Source organism: Pristis pectinata, chromosome 8 (genome assembly GCF_009764475.1).
Source record: "Pristis pectinata isolate sPriPec2 chromosome 8, sPriPec2.1.pri, whole genome shotgun sequence".
In the NCBI taxonomy this organism is placed as follows: Eukaryota; Metazoa; Chordata; class Chondrichthyes; order Rhinopristiformes; family Pristidae; genus Pristis; species Pristis pectinata.
Window position 1 is genome coordinate 100762113 of NC_067412.1, and position 21181 is coordinate 100783293.

Consider the following 21181-nt stretch of genomic DNA (forward strand, 5'->3'; position numbering starts at 1 on the left):
TCGGGGTTTCAACCCAAAACATTAACTTTTTTGCAAATTTCTCCAAACTTATAGTAATTTTTATGTCTTTATGTCTTGCACTGTACTGCTGCCACAAAACAACACATTTCACAACATATGTCAGTGAAAATAAACCTGATTCTGATTCTAATGATTCTTTCCCCCCACAGATGCTGCTCGACCTGCTGAGTTCCTTCAGCAATCAGCTGGTGCTCCAGATTCCAACATCTGCAGTTTCTTGTGTCTCCAGAGGATTTACTAGTGCTGATGCGGCAACCAAATGCCATATTCCAGTGGGAAACAAACACAGCAGCCACACTGAAATGGCCTTCAGCCATGAACCTGAAACTAGCCTCAGGATGTTTACAGATTGTTTGGAGAAGATCCACTGTTGAAGTTCAAAGGTAGGGATATCCTTGGAACAATGACACTATTCCCATGAATATAACATACTCCACCCTTTACCTTAATGGAGCCCAGAAACTCCAGTGACGTAATTTGATGGAACAGCTTTGTTAAAAGTAAGGTGTAGTTGGCTCAGATTAGGAAGAAATCCCACCAATTTACAGAGTGAAAATAAAAGAAAAACTTCAGGTGCTGGAAATCTAAAACTGAACCAGAAAATGCCGGCAGTGCTCAGTGGGTCAGGCTGCACCTGTGCGAGGGGGAACTGAGTCAACATTTCAGGTCACAGCCCCTCGATCGGAACTGACAAGGAGACAAAAACCCTGCAAAGCTGCAGGGAGGGCATGTCTCTGTTGGTTAAAACTGCAGTTATAATGGGGTTTCCTCCCACGTTCCAAAGACGTACGGGTTAGGAAGTTGTGGGCGTGCTCTGTCGGCGCTGGAATCGTGGCGACACTTGCGGGCTGCCCCCAGAACACTCTATGCAAAAGATGCATTTCACTGTGTGTTTCGATGTACATGTGACTGATAAAGAAATCTTGTCTTGTCTTATAAAATGTAAATAAGGTGATCTGGTCAATAATTGAATGGGAGCTGTCAGAGGGTGAGAACACAGAAAAAAAATGTGGGAGCTGTGAAACACAGAGCAGGAGGACGTGCCCGGCAGGTCAGGCTGGGCACATCCTCCATTCCCAGAGGGAAAAACAAGGAAAAGCAAACAAGGAGAGCCAGTATCACAGTCGCACAGCTGACACAGAGCGAGACAGCAAAGTTGTAGAGCTCAGTATTGAGTCCAGAAGGCTGCAACATGCCCAGGGTGGAAGATGAGGTGATGTTCCTCCAGCTTGTCTCAGACCTCAGTGTGACAGTGCAGGAGGTCACAGCGGGGTCAGAGTGGGGGCTGGCTGAAGGACTAAAGTGACGGGCAACGGGAAGGTCAGGGTCACCCCTGCAGCCTGAGCACAGGTGGTCACCCAGTCTGCGGTTGGTTTCTCCAGTGCATAGGAGACCTGTGTGAACACCGAGTGCAATGCGCCGGGTTGGAGAAGTGCAGGTGAATCGCCGCGTTACACATTTGCCTCAGGATCACGACGACCTTGCAGGGCCCCAGTGCAGGTTGTCAGTAAGCGTCCGCGCAGGGAGTAGCAGAGTTACCTCCTTGTGTCGGTGACCCTTCATCGGGAATTCACTGACCTGAAACATTTCCTCTGTTTCTCTCCGCACAGATGCTGTCCGACCTGCAGGTCATTCCCGGCATTTTCTGTCTATGTTTCCGATTTCCAGCATCGTTTTTGTTTCTGGAGCTCTGTAGACCGCCCCTTTATTAATTTTAAAGTATACCATTCATATAAAAAGTTCATATAGTAGTGTTGTTCCATTACTGACGTTATCACATCAGTTATCATCCATTTACAGAGGTTAAAGAGTTAATGGGGCTTTAACCCAAATCTGGGGACTGCCCTTGTTTCAGTAGTTTGGGGGGGGGGGGGGGGTAAAGGCCGTTCCACAAAGTATTTTAAAGTTTGAATCTTTTTGAAAACTTCGGCGCTGCCCTGGGCCTGGGACCCGCACCCTTGCCCCAAGCTGCGTCTGTAAAGTGATCTTCACAGCTGCTCTCACTCTCTGAGTACAACTTGGAGCAGTGCGGGCCAAGGCGCATTCTGAAACGGATCCGGTGTCCTTAAAAATAGAAGGCTGCTGCTCCCGTGACCCGCCGGTTTGCGGGTTCCCTGCGGCTGACGTGCGAGCGGGCGGATGAGCTCAACATGTGAACCCCTCTGCGGAGAGAGAGCCGCCGAGTGGAAACTGCGGACACCTGCTGCCGCTGCCAGCATTATGCGACGTTAAATTCCTTTTGGAAGAGGATCGGTGTGTTTACCTTGGTCTGAGTTTCGAATTACTGAGTTGACAACTTTCAATACAGTTATCACACTTGAGTCTCCGCCGGTGGATTCTCCCGAAGGTACGTGGTAACGGTGTAAACATTTTGGAAAGAGTGCATCTCGACAGTTAACGAATTCTTCTTTATTGAAATCCAGTTACGTTAACCTACAAGAAAACTCTTCTTGGGAGCATTGGTGCGTTTTGTTATGTAGAGCCTGAGACGGTGCACTGGGCGAAAATGTCAGCTCGCTGCCTGGGTCCTGGTCACTTCTGCCGGCGATACCTGAAACTGGACGCTGAGAACTGGTCAGGACACCTTGGCTCACAACTTGGCGGCGATCGCAAAGTTCTCCGCCCCACTTTGCGGCGAGTTCAACTGCCGTCCTGCACATGCAATAGACGTAAATGCACTAAAAATTGGGGCAGGAGTTTGCGGAGAAAGCGCGGTGTCCCCCGCGTCTCTGTGCCGCGGATTAACCACTAATCCCATTTTTCAGAGCATTTGGCGACTAATTACAGCGGCCAAGGGATTCGCTAAAGTTAAAACCAAAGGCTACCGGTCAACCTGCAGATTTTGTTTAAATCCCCAAATTGACCAACCGACAGATGTTGTGAAGCAGTCCCGGAGAGTTTCACAGCATCGGGAAGTACAGGCACGGGCGCGGTCACTGCGAATTGGCAGTGCGCATGGGTTTGGAAAGGTGAATTCGCTGAGTTCTTTCACTAGTCGGATGGAAGTGGCTGCAGGAAACTTTTTGGGACTTTACCCCCACCCCCTCCCTCTGCCATGTTTAGTTTAATGCAACCTGGGATTTTAATTAAAACTGAACCTCTCCCATAAATTAGTTAGGTCTATGTATGACACTGTGGTGCTCAAATGAGACGTTGCAAACTTTTAATCTGCTTGTCATCATCAGTTTACATGGTTAGCTGACAATATTGTTGGTCATTGTTAGTCCCGGGACAGGAGAGGGGATTAACAGCGAGTGGGGGCAGGAGAGGGGATTAACAGGGAGCATCTGGCGGAAGGCGGACTCTGGCTGCGTCAACTGGAGGGTTTTTTTGGCAATGAATAAGGACAAATAAACGTTGAGGCGCAGGTTTAATACCAGTCTCAGTTACACCACCTCCCCCGAGCGTCCGAGAACCCGTGCCCAACTCCCAGTGACAACGTGCCGGAGGAACTCGGCGGTCAGGCAGCGACTGTGGGGGCAGAGGGATGGTCGACGTTACAGGTAGAGTCCCCGCGTCAGGACAGATGCTGCCTGACCCGCTGAGTTCCTCCACCAGTTTGTTTGTTGCTCCGGATTCCAGCGTCCGCGGTCTCTGGTGTCTCCGACTGCCGGCCGACAGAACTGTGGATCGACCGGTCTCACAAACCCAGCCGCATCAAAACAAAAGCGAAGTGAAGCCGGAGGGCGCTCGCAAACTGAACTTCTGAATCAATGTTGGGTGCTTCCCGGGAGGGTAGTCCGGCTGGAGTGGCGAGCTCTGGTTAATGAGTTACAGGGAGAATTGTAGAGTCACCTGTAACCTGTGGTGGGCATCGGGTCAGGGGGTGATTTGGTCGGGGTATTGGATCCTGTGGGAAACAGATTCCATCAAACCGGGAGCCAGTTCAGGCCCCGGGGTTGGTGAAGAGGGCGGAGAATGCGAGAGGCACAAGTCCGACAGTGAGGGGGACATCACGGCGCTCTCCCGTCTCGTTGGCGTTGATCGATGGGGTCACTTTTATCACCCACTCATAAACGTGGCGATCAGAGAGAAGAATATTAAAGCCACGAAGCTCACTTACACACCCATGCGCATGCACACACTCACAGGCATTTCCCAACACGCACACACAACCAAGCACAGAGATATTCACACACACACACACACACACACACACACTCATTCCCACATTTACACATGTACACAACACAAACACACACACATGCAGACCAACACATACTCACACTCCCAGGCACATACAATCAGACACAGACGTGGATTACACACACCTGTATACCCAGGACACATCCAAACACACACACACACACACACACACACACACACACACACACACACACGGATTTAACGCATGCATATTGGGATTGGAATTCGTTTATTATTGTTACTTATACTGAGGTACAGTGAAAAACTTGTCTTGCATACAGTTCATACGGATCAATTCATTACATAGTTCATTGAGGTAGTGCAAGGAAAACCAATAGAATAGAACCATAGAACACTACAGCACAGAAAACAGACCTTTCGGCCCTTCTAGTCTGTGCCGAAACTTTATTCCCCTAGTCCCATTGACCTGTACCCAGTCCATAACCCTCCAGACCTCTCCCATCCATGTATCTATCCAATTTATTCTTAAATCTTAAGAGTGACCCTGCATTTACCACGTTAGATGGCAGCCCGTTCCACACTCCCACCACTCTCCAGAGTGAAGGTGTTCCACCAGTGTTCCCCCAAACCTTTCCCCTTTCACCCTAAAGCCATGTCCTCTTGTACTTATCTAGGTGGAAAGAGCCTACTCGCATTAACTCTGTCTATACCCCTCATAATGTTGTAAATGTCTATCAAATCTCCCCTCATTCTTCTACGCTCCAAGGAATAAAGTCCTAACCTGTTCAATCTTTCCCTGTAACTCAACTCCTGAAGACCCAGCAACACTCTAGTAAATCTCCTCTGCACTCTTTCAATCTTACTGATATCCTTCCTATAGTTAGGTGACCAGAACTGCACACAATATTCCAAATTTGGCCTCACCAATGTCTTATACAACCTCACCATAACATCCCAACTCCTACACTCAATAATTTGATTTATGAATGCCAGGATGCCAAAAGCCTTCTTTACAACACTGTCTACCTGTGATGCCACTTTCAGGGAATTATGTATCTGAACTCCCAGATCCCTTTGTTCCTCCGCACTCCTCAGTGCCCTACCATTTACTGTGTATGTCCTACCTTGATTTGTCCTTCCAAAATGCAACACCTCACACTTGTCTGCATTAAATTCCAACTGCCATTTTCTGGCCCATTCTTCCAGTTGGTTCAGATCCCTCTGCAAGCTTTGAAAGTCTTCCTCCCTGTCCACAACGCCTTCAATCTTAGTGTCATCAGCAAACTTGCTGATCCAATTCACCACATTATCATCTAGATCATTGATATAGACAACAAACAACAATGGTCCCAGCACAGATCCCTGAGGCACACCACTAGTCACAGGCCTCCAGTCTGAGAAACAACCATCCACTACCACTCTCTGTCTTCTCCCACACAGCCAATTTCGAATCCAGTTTACAACCTTTCCATGGATACCTAGTGTCTGAACCTCCTGAACTAACCTCCCATGTGGGACCTTGTCAAAGGCCTTACTAAAGTCCATGTAGACAACATCCACAGCCTTTCCTTCATCTACTTTCTTGGTAACCTCCTCAAAAAACTCTACAAGATTCATTAAACATGATCTACCACACACAAAGCCATGCTGACTATCCTTAATCAGCCCTTGGCTATCCAAATACTTGTATATCCGATCTCTCAGAACACCTTCCAATAATTTACCCCCTACTGATGTCAGGCTCACCAGCCTGAAATTACCTGGTTTACTTTTAGAGCCTTTTTTAAACAATGGAACAGCATGAGCTACCCTCCAGTCCTCCAGCACTGCACCCATGCAGAATGCAGAATAAAGTGTTACAGTTACAGAGAAAGTGCAGTGCAGGCAGACAATAAGGTGCAAGGTCATAGTGAGGTAGATTGTGAGGTCAAGAGTCCATCTTATCATACTAGGGGACCGTTCAATAGTCTTATAACAGCAGGATAGAAGCTGTCCTTGAGCCTGCTGGTACGTGCTTTGCGGCTTTTGTATCTTCTGCCTGATGGAAGAGGAGAGAAGAGAGAATGTCCAGGGTGGGTGGCGACTTTGATTATGTTGACTGCTTTACTAAAGTATAGACAGAGTCCAAGAAGGGGAGGCTGGTTTCCCTGATGTGCTGAACTGTGTCCACAACTCTCTGCAGTTTCTGGTGGTCCCGGGCAGAGCAATTGCTGTACCAAGCTGTGATGCATCCAGATAGGATGCTTTCTATGGTGCATTGATAAAAGTTGGTGAGTGTCAAAGGGGACATGCCAAATTTCTTTAGCCTCCTGAGGAAGTAGAGGCACTAGTGAGCTTTCTTGGCCATGGCGTCTACCTGATTTGACCAGGACAGGCTATGGGTGATGTTCACTCCGAGGAACTTGAAGGTCTCAACCCTCTCGACCTCAGCACCATTGATGTAGACAGGTGCATGTACACCGCCGCCTTTCCTGAAGTCAATGACCAGCTCTTTTGTTTTGCTGACATTGAGGGAAAAGTTGTTGTTATGACACCATGTCACTAAGGTCTCTATCTCCCTCCTGTACTCCGAACAGGATGGTGCGTTAGTTCAGGGACATTATTGACTGGGACACTGTTAGATTTGTATTATGAAAGTATCCCCCCACCCCACCCACCCCCTACCCAAGCCCAAGCGGTTCACACGTTGCAATGTCAGCCTCAGACTAATCGGACTGTTCCGGTCTGTGAAGGGAGTTTATCAACGTGTTATCTTGCCTTTCGAATGCTCCCCCCAGATTTGGGGAATAATTGAATTATCATCGAGTTTTACAGCGCAGATACAAGCCCTTCGGCCCAGCATTGTCCGTGCCGACCTTTTTCCCACTTACACCAATCCCGGTTGCCCGCATTAAAACGGTAGCCTTGCCTTAAGCATCCATCTAAATGCCCCTTGATCACAGTGATTGTGTCTGATTCCGCCAGCTTGTCTGGCAGCCAGTTCCAGATCTCAATCCTTCGGCTACTCTGCTGTCACACAGACGCTGGAGATTCCCCAGAGTTTGTGCGGAGCTTTCACCAGAGTGAAACCCGGTGCGCTCCACCGTCCTGTCCGTGAAGGGCCGCAGTGCCTTTCGATAATTGTGTAAGGCAGGAGTTACGGCTCTTCCCTGCTCACTCAATGCAACTGAAACCCAGGAGAGGTTGATTCCCCATCACCCGTTTCCAAAGTCTAACTGACCCCTGCGCCCCGCCCTCAAGAGGTGACCCACTCTCGTTGATTAGCCATCTCCCAGCCTCACCTGGCGTGAAGCTCTGAAACGGGCAGGCCGGGAGAGCCCGCTCCGTGTGAACCTGGGACAGCCTACGCTACCGCCTCGGATCAGCCCGACATAAAAGTTCCGCCTTTTCGCAAGTTTCGGAGAAAGGGCGTTGGCGTGAAGTCCGGCGAAGCTTCCAGCGAGGGAACCGGAGTTGTTCGCAGCCTCGTCAGCGGGTGAGCGAGGGTTAACAGCGGAGGTGGAGGGCGTGAAGCTGCCCCGGGCATTGTTGACACACGTTACACTGCCCAGTTCCCTTTCCGTGTATCTGCTCCGCTTCCCTTTGAGAGGGACGCTTGTATTGGGCTGCCCTTTGATTGGATAGCCGATACCTGGACAGACAGGGGAGGCTGCTCTGTGAACCCCTGCACCGGGCAGGCAGTGCAGCCTTGAGCTGGGACATACGCACGTCAAGTCCTTCAGTAGAAACCGGCAACCGGACGCGCAGGAGGTTCGGGCCACGTCGCGGTAAGGTGCGCGGTGGGTGACTGGTGATCTGTGGGCTGGTGAAGTGACCGAGAAAGTTGGCGAACTGTTGCAAGAGTCTCAGTGTTAGCCGGGGAGGGAGCGCGGCTGCCCCGGTTCTCGGTGCCTGATGCCCCGGGTTGGATGTCAACATTGTCTCAGCAGGTTTCCTGCAACCACGGGGCGCCGCCCCCGGTGTGCTGGTTAAACCCCGCCCCAGCTGCATTGTTGGCAAACCCTGCGCAGAAGGTGGGCGGTCTACCCCGTTCCTGTCCCGGGACATTCCTGGACGGGACCGGTCGGTATCTGGAAGGGTGTGAGGCAGTAGACCAGATCGGTGCCTGTTTTACCAGCTTATCCTTCCCTAGTGGGAAAGGGGGAAACCAAAACCATCAGGGTTTGGGGAACTACCCGCTCGCCGGGATTGAATTCAAACAGTCTCGCCGAGTTCAGGCAGGAAGACTTCGCTACTGCGTTAAAGAACATGGGGCTTTCGAACACTTTGCCGCTTTGAACTCCACCTCAGCAATATGAACTGTTAACATGGCTGACAGCCGCAGAACGCGGATGAAAAAGCGATTAATACATTAAAAAGACATCAAGGCTAACACACTGTTCAACACAAGCATGGCGAGCTTTAGGGGGCAGATATCATGTTGAAGCAGCCCAGGGCTCCCGGCTCAGGGGCATGTTGACAAAAGGGGAAATATTCCGGCAGCGGTACCAAACTCCGCGGTGTCATCTGTTGATAGAGAAGCGGCGATCTGAGCCGGGCGGATATCTCCCCCACCCCCCTCACACACACGGCTCCTCCGGCCCCCGACCCCCGGCGAGTCTGCGCTCCCTCCCTGTCCGGGAACCCCTGTCTCCCTCATCTGCCGGGGCTCGGGGTGCCTCTCTCACTGATCATACAGTCGCACCCCACTGTCCTGCCCCGCACCGCACCCCAGCGGCTCCCTCCTCCCCTCCCCTCCTCCTCTCCCTCCTCGCCTCCCCTCCCCTCCCCTCCCCGACCGGAGCGGGGCAGATCCCGCCGCCGAGCCCGGAGCCAGTGTGCGTGCGATGCTGAGCCCGCGAGTGCGGCTTGCGGTGTGAGATCGCTCCGCTCCGCTCTCAGCATCAGCAGCCGGGCAGACAAAGAGCGGAAATCAGGTGCGAGCGGAGGGATGGAAAGATGGCGCGGGGGGTGGGGGGGGGGGAGTGCGCGGGGATGGGGGGTGTAAAATGCATCAAGTGAGTGCTGGAGGGACGGAGGGGTGGCGGAGGGAGGGAGGGAGGGAGGGAGGGAGGGAGGGAGAGGTGGCGGAGGCGGGTGCGCTGCCGCGCACTGTGGGTGTCAGAGGGGAGCGGGGCCGGGATCTCGGGGGGAGGGGGGAGCGGGGGCCGGGATCCCGGGGGGATGGGGGGGGGGGGAGCGGAGGCCGGGCTACAGCCGGCGTGTGTGACTCACTGCACGGTGCCTGCTCTCCCCTCACACAGGTCCAGGCGGCAGCAGGACGGCCAGGCGCTCTCGGCACCCCCTCCCCGCACACACCGGACAGTCTCTCTCCCCACCCCCCCAGCCACCCCGTCAGCCAGCAGCTCGTCGAGGAAAAGCACGCGTCCAAACTGGGATCTATGAGCGGGAAAGTGACCAAACCAAGGGAAGAGAAAGATGCTGCCAAAGGTAAGGCTGATGGATGGGCGGGCGCTGGGGCTCGGGGCTGCGGGAGGGGCTGGGGGTGGAGGGGATGTGGGTGGGGGGAGCTCGGCACCCGGCCCGGGACGGTGGGCGAGCCGAGGGAACCCGGCTGGGTTGGCTGTGGTTCCACCACAAGCCCACGTTTGCAAGCGGAATATTCCACCACCAGCCCGTGGCGGGGGACAGGTGCGAACTCGGCCGCCTGCCTCTGCCTCTCCCCCACCCCCCACCGCCTCTGCCTCTCCCCCCACTGCCCCTCCCCCCGCCTCTGCCTCTCCCCGACTCTCCCCACCGCCTCTGCCTCTCCCCCACCCCCTGCCTCTGCCTTTTCCCCACCCCCCTTCCTCTGCATCTCCCCCACCCCCCCCCCCCCGCCTCTGCATCTCCCCCCTCCCCCTTTGGGGGAAGAGGCTCAGAGACGAGGTGGTGGCAGCGGGCGCCCCGTGTCCGGCAGCGGGTGCCGGGACTCAATGCAAAGCCCCCACGCTTTGTTTACGGACTGGAGGGTTTGGGTGACGGGACGGGGTGTGTATCGGCGCCCCGGCCGTGCAGCCGGGATTGTGTTCACCACCCCCTTTCCCCCTCCCCGCGGGGAGTCCGGACCGGCTCCGGGTCTGGTCGGAATCCTCGCTGCAGCAGTGGTAAACCTCCCGGTCCCCGGTGCCCAGTCTCCCGCCCGGGAACGGGCTCCGCCAGCCCGCCCCCTCTCTCTCGGCATTGACCAGACGTGCGGCCGCTGTCTGGGAGTGAACACGGAGCCGCGCCGATTGTCTCCCGGTGATGCCCCCGCCAGTGGGATCTGTTTAAAACCGGCCTGGCCCTTCCCCACAGGGTGTGGACAATCACTGACCAATACAAAGCCCCCCGTGGTCAAAGGTTGACGTGGGGTTAAGTGTTGCAGAGTTTAGAGTAAACTTTATCTGGCGATGTATGAGGACACCCACACAGAGTCGGTGGGGTAATGATGTGTTGACAGCCACGTGTGTGGGGAGAAAACATTTACTTCTCGCTTGGGATCAGTTCTCAGCTGGCGTTGGCTCCAGTTCAAATCCCCAAATCTGGTCACACGCCGCGTTGTCTTGTGAGGGGCAGTTGGACATTCGGGGTTTTAGACGCTGGTGAGAATTTGCAGTCTCGACCGCATCACTGATCCTCACATAAACTGTTGTCTGCGGTAAAGGCAGAAGAGGATTTGCTTGTTTATTTAGGTATATTGAACTTTGCAGAATAACAGTGTTTATGTGAACAGTTTTATTTCCTGCGCACCACGGGCGCATTCTCTAATGATCAGTGAGATAAATGGTGCGTCTCAGGGAGTCGGTGCTGCTATTCCCGGTAACAGTTTCCCTGAAGGCTCTGTAAACTCACCATAAATATGCATTGGCCCATCTTATTCCTGGGACTTTTGCTGCAATCATCGTCTGCCGTAGTCAAATGCACCACAGACGGCAGACTATTTATAGAAGGATAAAATAAGGCATCTCAGTCACTCGGTAATAGTTAAGATTGTTTGATGTGGATCACGCTGTCTCAATCTCTCTTCCTCTTTGACTTCCTCCATCCCAGCTTGTTCTGCCCTCTGTCTTTTCTCTCTCTCCTGCTTCACTGCCTATTGTCCTTTTCTCTGCCCCTGCCTGACTTGTAACCACTAATTGGCAATGTGAATTAATGAGGATAGTTATCATGGTCCCAAACCTCAAGCGCTGGCAGGAGATTTATGTCCAGTGTGTGCTGAGTGGGATTTGAGGCTCTTTCCTTGCACCTTATTGGACAACACCTTTAAATTTCAGAGAGCTGAGTTTAATAAAATCCTGGAAAATCTTCCCCTGGCGTTGCTGATATTGAGGGAGCAGTTCTGGGAGAGAAATTGCTCCTGTGAATGAAGCTCAGAGATCTGGGATGTAATCCGCTTTGAGGCTTTTTGCAGGACCAAAGCATTCAGTTGATCAGGTGAAGGTTCTAAACTACATTGCAAACAAAAAGATAAGGGAAAGAGTAGGTTCCTATAAATCTAGTAGATCAGTGTGGTTGTCTATGTGTGGGGCCACGGGAAATGAGAGAGGTCACTTCAATAAATACTTCTCCTCTGTGTTTACCGTGGAGAGGGATATGGAAGCCGCTGAGCTCAGGGGATGTAGCAGTGATGTCTTGAAACATATTGATATTATGAAGAAAATGTTGTTGGTCTTGAAGCACCTACGGGTGGAAAGATCCCAGAGGAATGACCAGTCATTGTGGGAAGGAAGGAGTTTGCTGGGGCCCTGGCAGAGATATTTGTATTTTGTTAGCCATGAGGGACTGGAAAACTGGAGGCTGGTGAATGCTGTGCCTTTATTTAAGAAGGGCTGCAAGGACAAGCCAGGAAACTACAGGCTGGTAGGCCCAACATCAGTGGTGGGAAAGCTGTTGGCTGGAATTCTGAGGGACAAGATTTATTTGCATTTGGAAAGGCAAGGACTAATTAAGGATAGTCAGCATGGCTTTGCTTGTGGGAGATCACAAATTTGATTGTGTATTTTGAGGAGGTGACCAAGCGCGTTGATGAAGGGAGGTGGTGGATGTTGTCGACGTGGACTTTATTGAAATTGGTTTATTATTGTCACTTGTACCGAGGTACAGTGAAAAACTTGTCTTGCATACTGATCGTACAGGTCAATTCATTACACAGTGCAGTTACATTGAGTTAGTACAGAGTGCATTGATGTAGTACAGGTAAAAATAATAACAGAACAGATTAACATGTCACAGCTACAGAGAAAGTGCAGTGCGATAAGGTGCAAGGTCACAACAAGGTAGATCATGAGGTCAGAGTCCATCTCATTGTATAAGGGAACCGTTCAATAGTCTTATCACAGTGGGTAGAAGCTGTCCTTAGGTCTAGTGGTACGTGCCCTCAGGCTCCTGTATCTTCTACCCGATGGAAGAGGAGAGAAGATAGAATGTCCCAGGTGGGTGGGGTCTTTTGATTATGCTGGCTGCTTCACCAAGACAACAAGAGGTAAAGACCAAGGAGGGGAGGCTGGTGTCTGTAATGCACTGGGCTGTGTCCACAACTCTCTGCAGCTTCTTGCAGTCCTGGGCAGAGCAGTTGCCATATCAAGCCATGATACATCCAGATACGATGCTTTCTATGGTGCATCGGTAAAAGTTGGTGAGTGTCAAAGGGGACATGCCAAATTTCTTTAGCCTCCTGAGGAAGCAGAGGCGCTGGTGAGCTTTCTTGGCCATGGCATCTACGTGATTTGACCAGGACAGACTGTTGGTGATGTTCACTCCCAGGAACTTGAAGCTCCCAATTCTTTCGACCTCAGCACCGTTGACGTAGACAGGTGCATGTACACTGCCCCCTTTCCTGAAGTCAATGACCAGCTCTTTTGTTTTGTTGACACTGAGGGAAAGGTTGTTGTCAGCAAAGCCTTTGATAAAGTGCCGGATGGTGGGATGGTTCAGAAGGGTAGAGCACATGGAGTTCTAGGTGAGATACCAAATTGGATACAACGTTGGCAGCGGTAAGAGGTAGAGGGTGGTAGTGAAACGTTGCTTTTCAGATTGGAGGCCTGTGCCACAGGGATCAGTGCTGGGTGTTTCATTGTTTGTCATAATTTGGAATAATTTGGAAGATAATGTAAGTGGCATGGTTACTTACTTTGTGGATGACACCAAAATTCATGGCATAGTGGACAGTGAAGAAGGTCATCTGAGGTTACAACAGGATCTCAATCAACTGGGAAAGGGGGTGAGGGAATGGCAGGTGGGATTTAACTCAGACAAGCACAAAGTGATGCATTTTGACAAATTAAACCAGGCCATGACCTACACAGTGAATGGCAGGGCCCTGGGCAGTGTTTTTGAACAGCAGTCCTGGGGGTACAAGTACATAGTTCCCCGAAAGTGGTGATGCAGGTAGACAATGGAGAAGGAGGCGGATGGCAGGCTTGCCTTTATCAGACGGGACACTGAGTACAGGAGTTGGGACGTCATGTTACTGTCGTACAGATCATTGGTTTGGCTGCACTTGGAGTATTGTCTACAGTTCCGGACTCCATGCTGCAGGAAGGATGTGATTAAGCTCAGAAAGGTGCAGATAAAATTCACAGGAATGTTGCTGGACTGGAGGGCTTGAGTTATCAGGAGAGGTTGGATAGTCTGGGGCAGTTTTCCCCGGAGTGAAGAAGGCTGAGGGGTGACCTTATAGAGGTTTATAAGATCATAAGGGGCATGGATAAGGTGGATGGTCACAGTTCTTTTGCCAGCATAGGATAGTCTAAAACTAGACCTCATGGGTGTAAGGTGAGAAGGGAAAGATTTAAAGGGGCCCTGAGAGGCAAGTTGTTCACACAGAGGGTGGTGGGTGTATGGAACGAGCGGTACAATTACAGTGTTTAAAAGACATTTAGACAGTTACGTGGATAGGAAAGATGTATGGGCTGAACACAGGCAACTGGGATTAGCGTAGATAGATACCTTGGTCAGCATGGACAAGCTGGGTTGAAAGGCCTGGGTCTGTGCTGGATGACTCTATGACTTATCTGAGACGTTGGTGAGGCTGCACTTGGAGTATTGTGTGGAGTTTTGGTCACCCTGTTATTGGAACAATGTTACTGAACTAGAAAGAGTGCAGAAAAGATTTACCAGGATGTTGCCTGGACTTGGGGACCTGAGTTACAAGGAGAGGTTGTGTAGACCAGGACTTATAGGATATTGAAGGGTGCCCTGATCGAGATATATGAGATCATGAGGGGCATAGACAGGGTGAAAGCACATAGTCTTTTTCCCAGGGAGGGGGTGCTAAAAAGAAGAGGCCATAGGTCAGAGGCGAGAGATATAAAAAGGATGAAAAACACGATGATGCTGGAGGAACTCAGCAGGCCAGGCAGCATCTGTGGAGAAAAGCAGGAGGTCAACGTTTCGGGTCAGGACCCTTCTTCAGGACTGAAGATAGGAAAAGGGGAAGCCCAATATATAGGAGGGAAAAGCAGAGCAGTGATAGGTGGACAAAAGAGGGGAGGCGGGGTGGGCACAGGGTGGTGATAGGTAGATGCAGGTAAGAGATGGTGATGGGCAGGTGCGGGGGAGGAGGGGAGAGCAGGTCCACCGGGGGATGGGTCAAAGGTGAGGAGGGAGAAGGTAGACTAAAGAGAGAGAGGCTGGGAAAGGGAAGAAAAGAAGAGACATGTTTGGGGTGGGGGTGGGGGGACAGGGGGTGGGGATTATTTAAAGTGGGAGAATTCAATGTTCCTGCCGTCAGGCTGCAAGGTTCCAAGATGGAAAATGAGGGGCTGTTCCTCCAGTTTGCGCTTGGAATTCTCCCGGCAGTAGAGGAGGCCGAGGACTGACATATCAGTGACAGTGTGGGAGGGGGAGTTGAAGTGACTGGCAACGGGGAGATGCAGGTCGCGGTTACGGACGGAGCGCAGGTGTTCTGTGAAACGGTCACTTCGTCTGCATTTGGTTTCACCAATGTAGAGGAGGTCACACTTGGAGCACTGAATGCAGTAGATGATATTAAGGGAGGTGCAGGTGAATCTCTATCTCACCTGAAAGGACTGTTTGGAGGTGGTGTAGGGGCAGGTGTTGCACCTATGGCGGGGGCAGTGGAAAGATCCCTGGGCTGGGAGTGGGATGGGTGGGGGGGGGGCGCGGAGGAGTGAATTGAGGAGTCACGGGGAGAGTGGCCCCTGCGAAAGGCAGAAAGGGGCGGGGAGGGGAAGATACGCTCGGTGGTGGGGACCCGTTGGAGATGGCGGAAGTGGCGGAGAATGTGTTGGATACATCGGCTGGTGGGAAGAAATGTGAGGACAAGGGGGACCCTATCCCTGTCGGGTCTGGGAGGGGTGGGGGTGAGAGCGGAGGTGCGGGAAATGGCAGAGATACCACTTCCATCAGGGACATCGGGGGGCAGCTTCTTCACACAAAGGGTGGTGCGTATTTGGAATGAGCTGCCAGAAATAGTGGTTGAGGTGGGCACATTAGCAACACTTAAAAGCCATCTAGATAAGTCCATGGATAGGAGAGGTTTAGAGGGCTGTGAGCCAAACGTGGGCAGACGGGACTAGCTCACTGGGCAACACAGTCAGCGTGGACAAGTTGGGCCAAAGGTCCTGTTTCTGTGCTGTATAACTCTTATGAGTCTATGACTTTTGTGAGTAAAAATAGTTTCTGGCATGCCAATTTCAGCTTCAACCCTTCATCCATGTTCTATCGCTATAATCTCCTCCAGCCATGGAAACCTCCCAGATCCCTGAGCTCCCTCATCCTGGTCCCTTACACGTTCCCTGTTTCACTCACACCACCACCGGCAGCTGTGCTTTCTGCTGCCTGAGCCAAGATCAAGATTTCCTTCTGATAACTGCACCCTCTCAACCTCGATTTTCTCCTTCAAACCTGCTTTTGGACCAAGTATTCAGTCACTTCTCCTGACATATTTCCCAAGTTTGTCTGATTGCGCTCCCATGAAGTACCTTGGGATAATTTCCTGCTCTATAATTACAAGTAGTTGTCATCTCACGATTAAACAAGATGTGGTAATAATCTAAAACAGTGAAGGGTTTAATACTCAAATCTAAAATATTTCAGTTCCTAAAGCCAGCCCATTTTGATTTGGTTTGAAACATTGAAGCTGCGCAGTTATCGAATCACACAACACATTCACTGCATTCTGCATCTGCTGGCTCTTTTAAAGCTCTATTCAATTAGTCTGAATTCCCCAGAGCCCTGTATATTTCCTAATTCCGTATATATCCAATTCCCTTCTGAAGGCCCTGATTGATTCTGCTTCTCCAGCCCTACAGCCAGTGAGTTCCAGCTCCTGTCACTCTCAGAGTATAAAAAGATTTTTCCTCCTACCCACTTCATATCTTTTGCCCAAAATTTTAAATTCAGTCCTTATCAATCAGCTAATGGGGCCATCGTGTTCATTTTAACCAATAATGTGCTTGTCACTCAATGTTTGACCTGACCAGTGTTTTATACAGGTTCAACAATTTCCCTTCAGTGCTCTATGACTGGATTTATGAATCTCTAGATCCCATTAGACCCCTTACGAACAACTCTCTCAACATGCTATTGATGTTCTACTTTTTGAAGAGACAATTTACGTCCGTCATACCCCACATCTCAGACAGACACAATGAAGTGCATTTAACTGTAAGTAGAATGAACAGAGGTATTTCTAGATTCCTGCAGCCATTAAACTGTCAGGGTTTCCAACCTAAAACATTGACTCTGTTTCTATTCTCACCCATGCTGTCAGACCTGCTGAGTATTTCCAGCATCTGCATTTTTTTTGATTTTTCACTTCCGTGTACAGAGATCTTTGATTTAACTCACTCCTGGATGAATTGCTGATGGCAAGGTTTGCATTAATGGTTCAAAATACCTTGAGGTGCTGGATCTTCACCTTGAACTCCTTCACTCCTTTGTAGTTTTGCACATTGATGTAACTCCATTTTTTCACTATTCATTGTAGGTGTTGGCAAGGGCATAACTTAATGCCTTACTGCCTGCCCCTAACTGTGCTTGAACATAAGTGAACCCACGGGGTCTTATCAGCCATCTGACAGCTGCCAGTGTTTTTATTTCCATATCGATTTTGACTGCATTTTGAAGGATTATTAATCCAGGATTTGGAATAACTGTTGAGCAATTCAGTCACCACAATTCTTCAGGATTTGGGGTTGGAGAGCCAGTGAGAGCAAACTCCATAACTTGGAGATATCCAAGCATGGAACAAAGTACCAGAGCTGTGGTGGAAGTACAAAGGGTGATGACAATGTATGGGAAGCAAAGAATTCTCCAATCCAGCGAGTTCCACCAATTTCAAAATTAGGAAAACACCAACAGCTTCCTTTTGGGCAGAGGTTGGAAACTTCGTCAAATGTTGTCAACTTCAGATTGCTGGTGTGGCAGTGCCAAACCAATGAATAAGTGCCTTGAACGTTGTGTTCTTCATCTGTACCAAATGCAGTAGAACCAGAGAGTGTTTGTGATGGAAGTGGGGATGGACAGAGAACAGGAGACAGGCTATGTACTCAGGGATAAGGGTTGGACAGATTCTGTGCAAGACTGTAAGGGATTTGATGTTCCTGTGTGTGTGGGATGGAGGGACGGTATGGGAGTCATTATATCTTGAGCGATGGTTGGGAAGGCCTGAGATGATCACCCAAGTTTGCTTCTCATTTGATGTTGTCAGAAAGTAAGATCATGAGGTGTTTAAAAGAGCGGCCAGTTTGAGATTGATGTTTTCTGTACAATGGTAAATGTGAAGTGGCTGGCTTTATGTGTGGGAACAGACCAAGTGATGAGATAGTGATTGAGTCTCAAAAGGTTGGAAGTAAAACCCCACTGACCTGCCTCATGTATGTTCTGGTGCTACCGCTGCAGGATGTGCAGAGCAGATTCAGTTGGGTAAATGGTGCCAAAAAGTTAAAATGTTGTTCACACATGTATTGAAGATTTAATGGGAGATTTAGCTGTATTGAAGACAATCAAAGAAGTAAATGTTTGCCGTTGGTTGAGAGTTCCAGGACGAGTGGCAGGGCCCTGACATCAGAGGGGCTGGTGTCAGCAAACTCCTGGCGCAGAGGGTGGTGCAAATCTGCAACAAAATGTATTCGCCTCTTGGGATCTGGGTGTGGTTGGCAAGGCCAACATCTATTGCCCTGGAGAAGGTGGTGGTGAGCTGCTGCCTTGAACTATTGCAGTCCATCTGATGAAGGCATTACCGCGGGGGGAGTTCCTGGGTTTGGACCCAGTGATGATGAAGGACTGGTGATGTATTTTAATCTCAGGTGGTACGTAACTTGGAGGGGAACCTGTAGGTGGTGGTGTCCCCCTGCACCTGCTGCTCTTATCCTCCCTCTGACAAGTGTGGGAGGGCTTGTCAGAGCAGCCTGGATGACTAGTTGCCAGCATTTTGTAGGTGGTAGTCACTGTGACCAGTGCTGGAGGGGATCAGGATGGTGGGTGACATGCCAATGAAGTGGGTGACTTACCCTGGATGATGTCAAGCTTCTTGAGTAATATTGGAGCTGCCCTTGTGCTTGTTGGTGATAGATTTGGGGGGGTGGGGACGGGTGATGTATCCAGTGCTCTCAGCTATATCTTGATGCTCGAGGTTGCAAATCAATTGGAAATTTCATGACTGAAATTCAAGTATTTTTGTTGGGCAACTATCATGGATCTAGGGTGGATAAATGTCAGATAGAAATCAGTCATAATCTATCTGAATCAAACTCCAAAGAATATAGATGTGATTTCTTTAGCCACTGGTGACAGGGAATCCCTGGGATTAGCCGAGTGAATATCTTTTGGCAATATATCCTTTCTTAAATAAAGGGAAGAAAACCATGTACAAAACGCCAGGTGCATCTTCATTGACACCTGTACAATTGCAAAAAAACTTCCTCACTTCCAAACTCCAATCCTCTTTCAATAAAAGCCAATGTGCCAAGTACCTTCCTAACCACTCTCTGCACCTGCCTGCTAACATTTGGGCTGAATGGACTCACTTCACAACATTTAAAGGGCACTGGGAGAGTTACGTGGATAGGAAAAGTTTAGAGGGATATGGACCAAACACGTGGAAATGGGACTAGCTCAGATGGGAATCTTGGTCAGCATGGATGAGTTGGGCCGAAGGGTCTGTTTCCGTGCTGTATGACTCTGACTCCTCCTGTTCCTATAGTATTGCTCAGTGGCTGCAAATTTGTACCAAGTCCGCAGAGTAAAGATGCAATAATATCTTGAGGTCAGATGTTTTGTCAGAGGGAGGGATTTGTGGCACACCCTGAAGGTTGGGATCCAGCTGACCCTCAATGATTAAATGCTTGTGACAGTGCAGGTAGGGAAAGAGCTCGCTTTTCACAGTCCTTATAGACTGTTGGATAATTGTTAACCTAACGGAACCTGCTGCAGTCGACCTGTAGCCCAAGAGGTATACGAAACATCCAGGAATCACTAACATTAGTGCTATGTTTGGCACAGCTGCCAGCTCTGTATTGTACAAACATGCTTATCCGCTTAGGGACAGGACGATCAACAGTGTTTAAATGGTGGTTTTTCATTTTGACAAAATACAATCTGTTCCTTTGCTGAAAACGATGCTTTAATATCTGTGCTGCATTCTCAGATTAAGGATTGCTGTGTTTAACCTGGTAAAATCCTGACAGTGCCATATCACTGCACAGCTACCTCTTCAAAAGTAATGTCTGGAAATTTATTTTAAAGTAAACAGAAAGGGTTCCACACAATCTGACAGCAGTCCCACACCTAGCAGATAGTATAAAATGGGGAATGTTGGCTTCTGTGTTTGTGATACTCTCAGGAAAGAACATTAGTTCTGCATCACCTGCCCTTCACAATTGTCCAATGCTCAAAGTCACCCCCAACTTAAACCTTCAATCTCAGATCAACTGTGGCTTAGAACATGGAACAGTACAGCATGGGACAGACCATTAAGCCCACAATGTTGTGTTGATCATGATGCTAATTTATATTAAATGTCTTCTTTCAAAATATCATCCATATCCCTCCATTCCCTTCATATTCATGTGTCCTCACACTTCACGAGCAACACTCTTCCTGCCCTGTTCTGAAGGATATGTCCCCCTCCAGAGACCAGGACAAATTATAGGCTGACACTTCAGTACCGGGGACAGCTGCATTGTCAGAAGTGTCACATATGCAAGATGTGCTCCATCACCTTAAGTGGAAGTAAAAGTACTCACAAAGTTCCCTGGGGCATTGTCCATGATGTCCTGGTCAATATCTATTCCTCAACCAGCAGTAGAGTACTGGATGAAGACACTGCTTTGCATGAATTAGCCACTGCATTAATTATGTTATCCAATAGCAACGGCACTTGAACACACAAATGCAGGAGTGTTTCTCCCTCAAGTCTGTCCCACCCTTCAGAGATGTCAGGGCCAGTCTGTGCCCTAATTCTATCTCACCACCTTCCCTACATCCTTCAATATCTTTGGATAACAGAAACCGATCAGTCTTGTATTTACAATCAACAACGGATCCAGCATTGATTACTGTTCGTGAAAGAGAGTTCTAAACTTTTACCACTCTCTGTACATCAGTAACCCCTTAGTTATCTGTGAAGCTCTGTGGTGAAGCCATCTGAGGCAATTCTTTCCAAAATATTTTACAAAGACTCTTAAAGGTTAATCCATTGGATAAAGATTTTCATTGAGATTTTTACTGTAAGAAACCAGTTTCAGTCATTATTTTAATTCAAAACTTCTTATTTCAGTATAAAATCGATAACACCAGGATTTGATTGTGAAACAGCCCTGCCATCATTTAATCTTAATTACTTATTTCAGCCATTAACTGCTTTCATTTTGCTGCAATTTCAGTATAAAAATTTCAGCAAAACTCTGGTGTCCCTGGTGAACCTGCAGTTTGAAATGAAAATACTGGAACAATAACAGCAGTGGATCTGTTGATCCATTGCCTGTCCCCATCACATCACAACAGGTATCCAATCCCCCCAGTACTTTAACCTCCCGTGAGAGTCAAAATTAGTTCAGAGGGAAACTCCAGGTTTATTTGAGAAGAAATAATTCACAATTTATGTGTGGTGAGCATGTTGAACGAG

At 49.5% G+C, this 21181-nt stretch overlaps 1 protein-coding gene across 10 annotated transcripts in view; it reads left to right on the plus strand.

Annotated features, from left to right (window-relative positions):
* Window positions 1–2086: 2086 nt before the first annotated feature.
* Window positions 2087–21181, plus strand: part of fgf13a (fibroblast growth factor 13a) — a 441705-nt gene continuing 422610 nt past the window's right edge. For 2 of the 10 annotated variants that reach the window (XM_052021021.1, XM_052021022.1), the window contains exons 1-2: window positions 7617–7895; window positions 9372–9558. Coding sequence is in view for 6 of the 10 variants with exons in the window: in XM_052021022.1 (XP_051876982.1) it covers window positions 9510–9558 (49 nt within the window). In the remaining 4 variants the exon portion in view is untranslated. The other 8 variants (XM_052021018.1, XM_052021024.1, XM_052021016.1 and 5 more) reach the window with 8 other exon arrangements.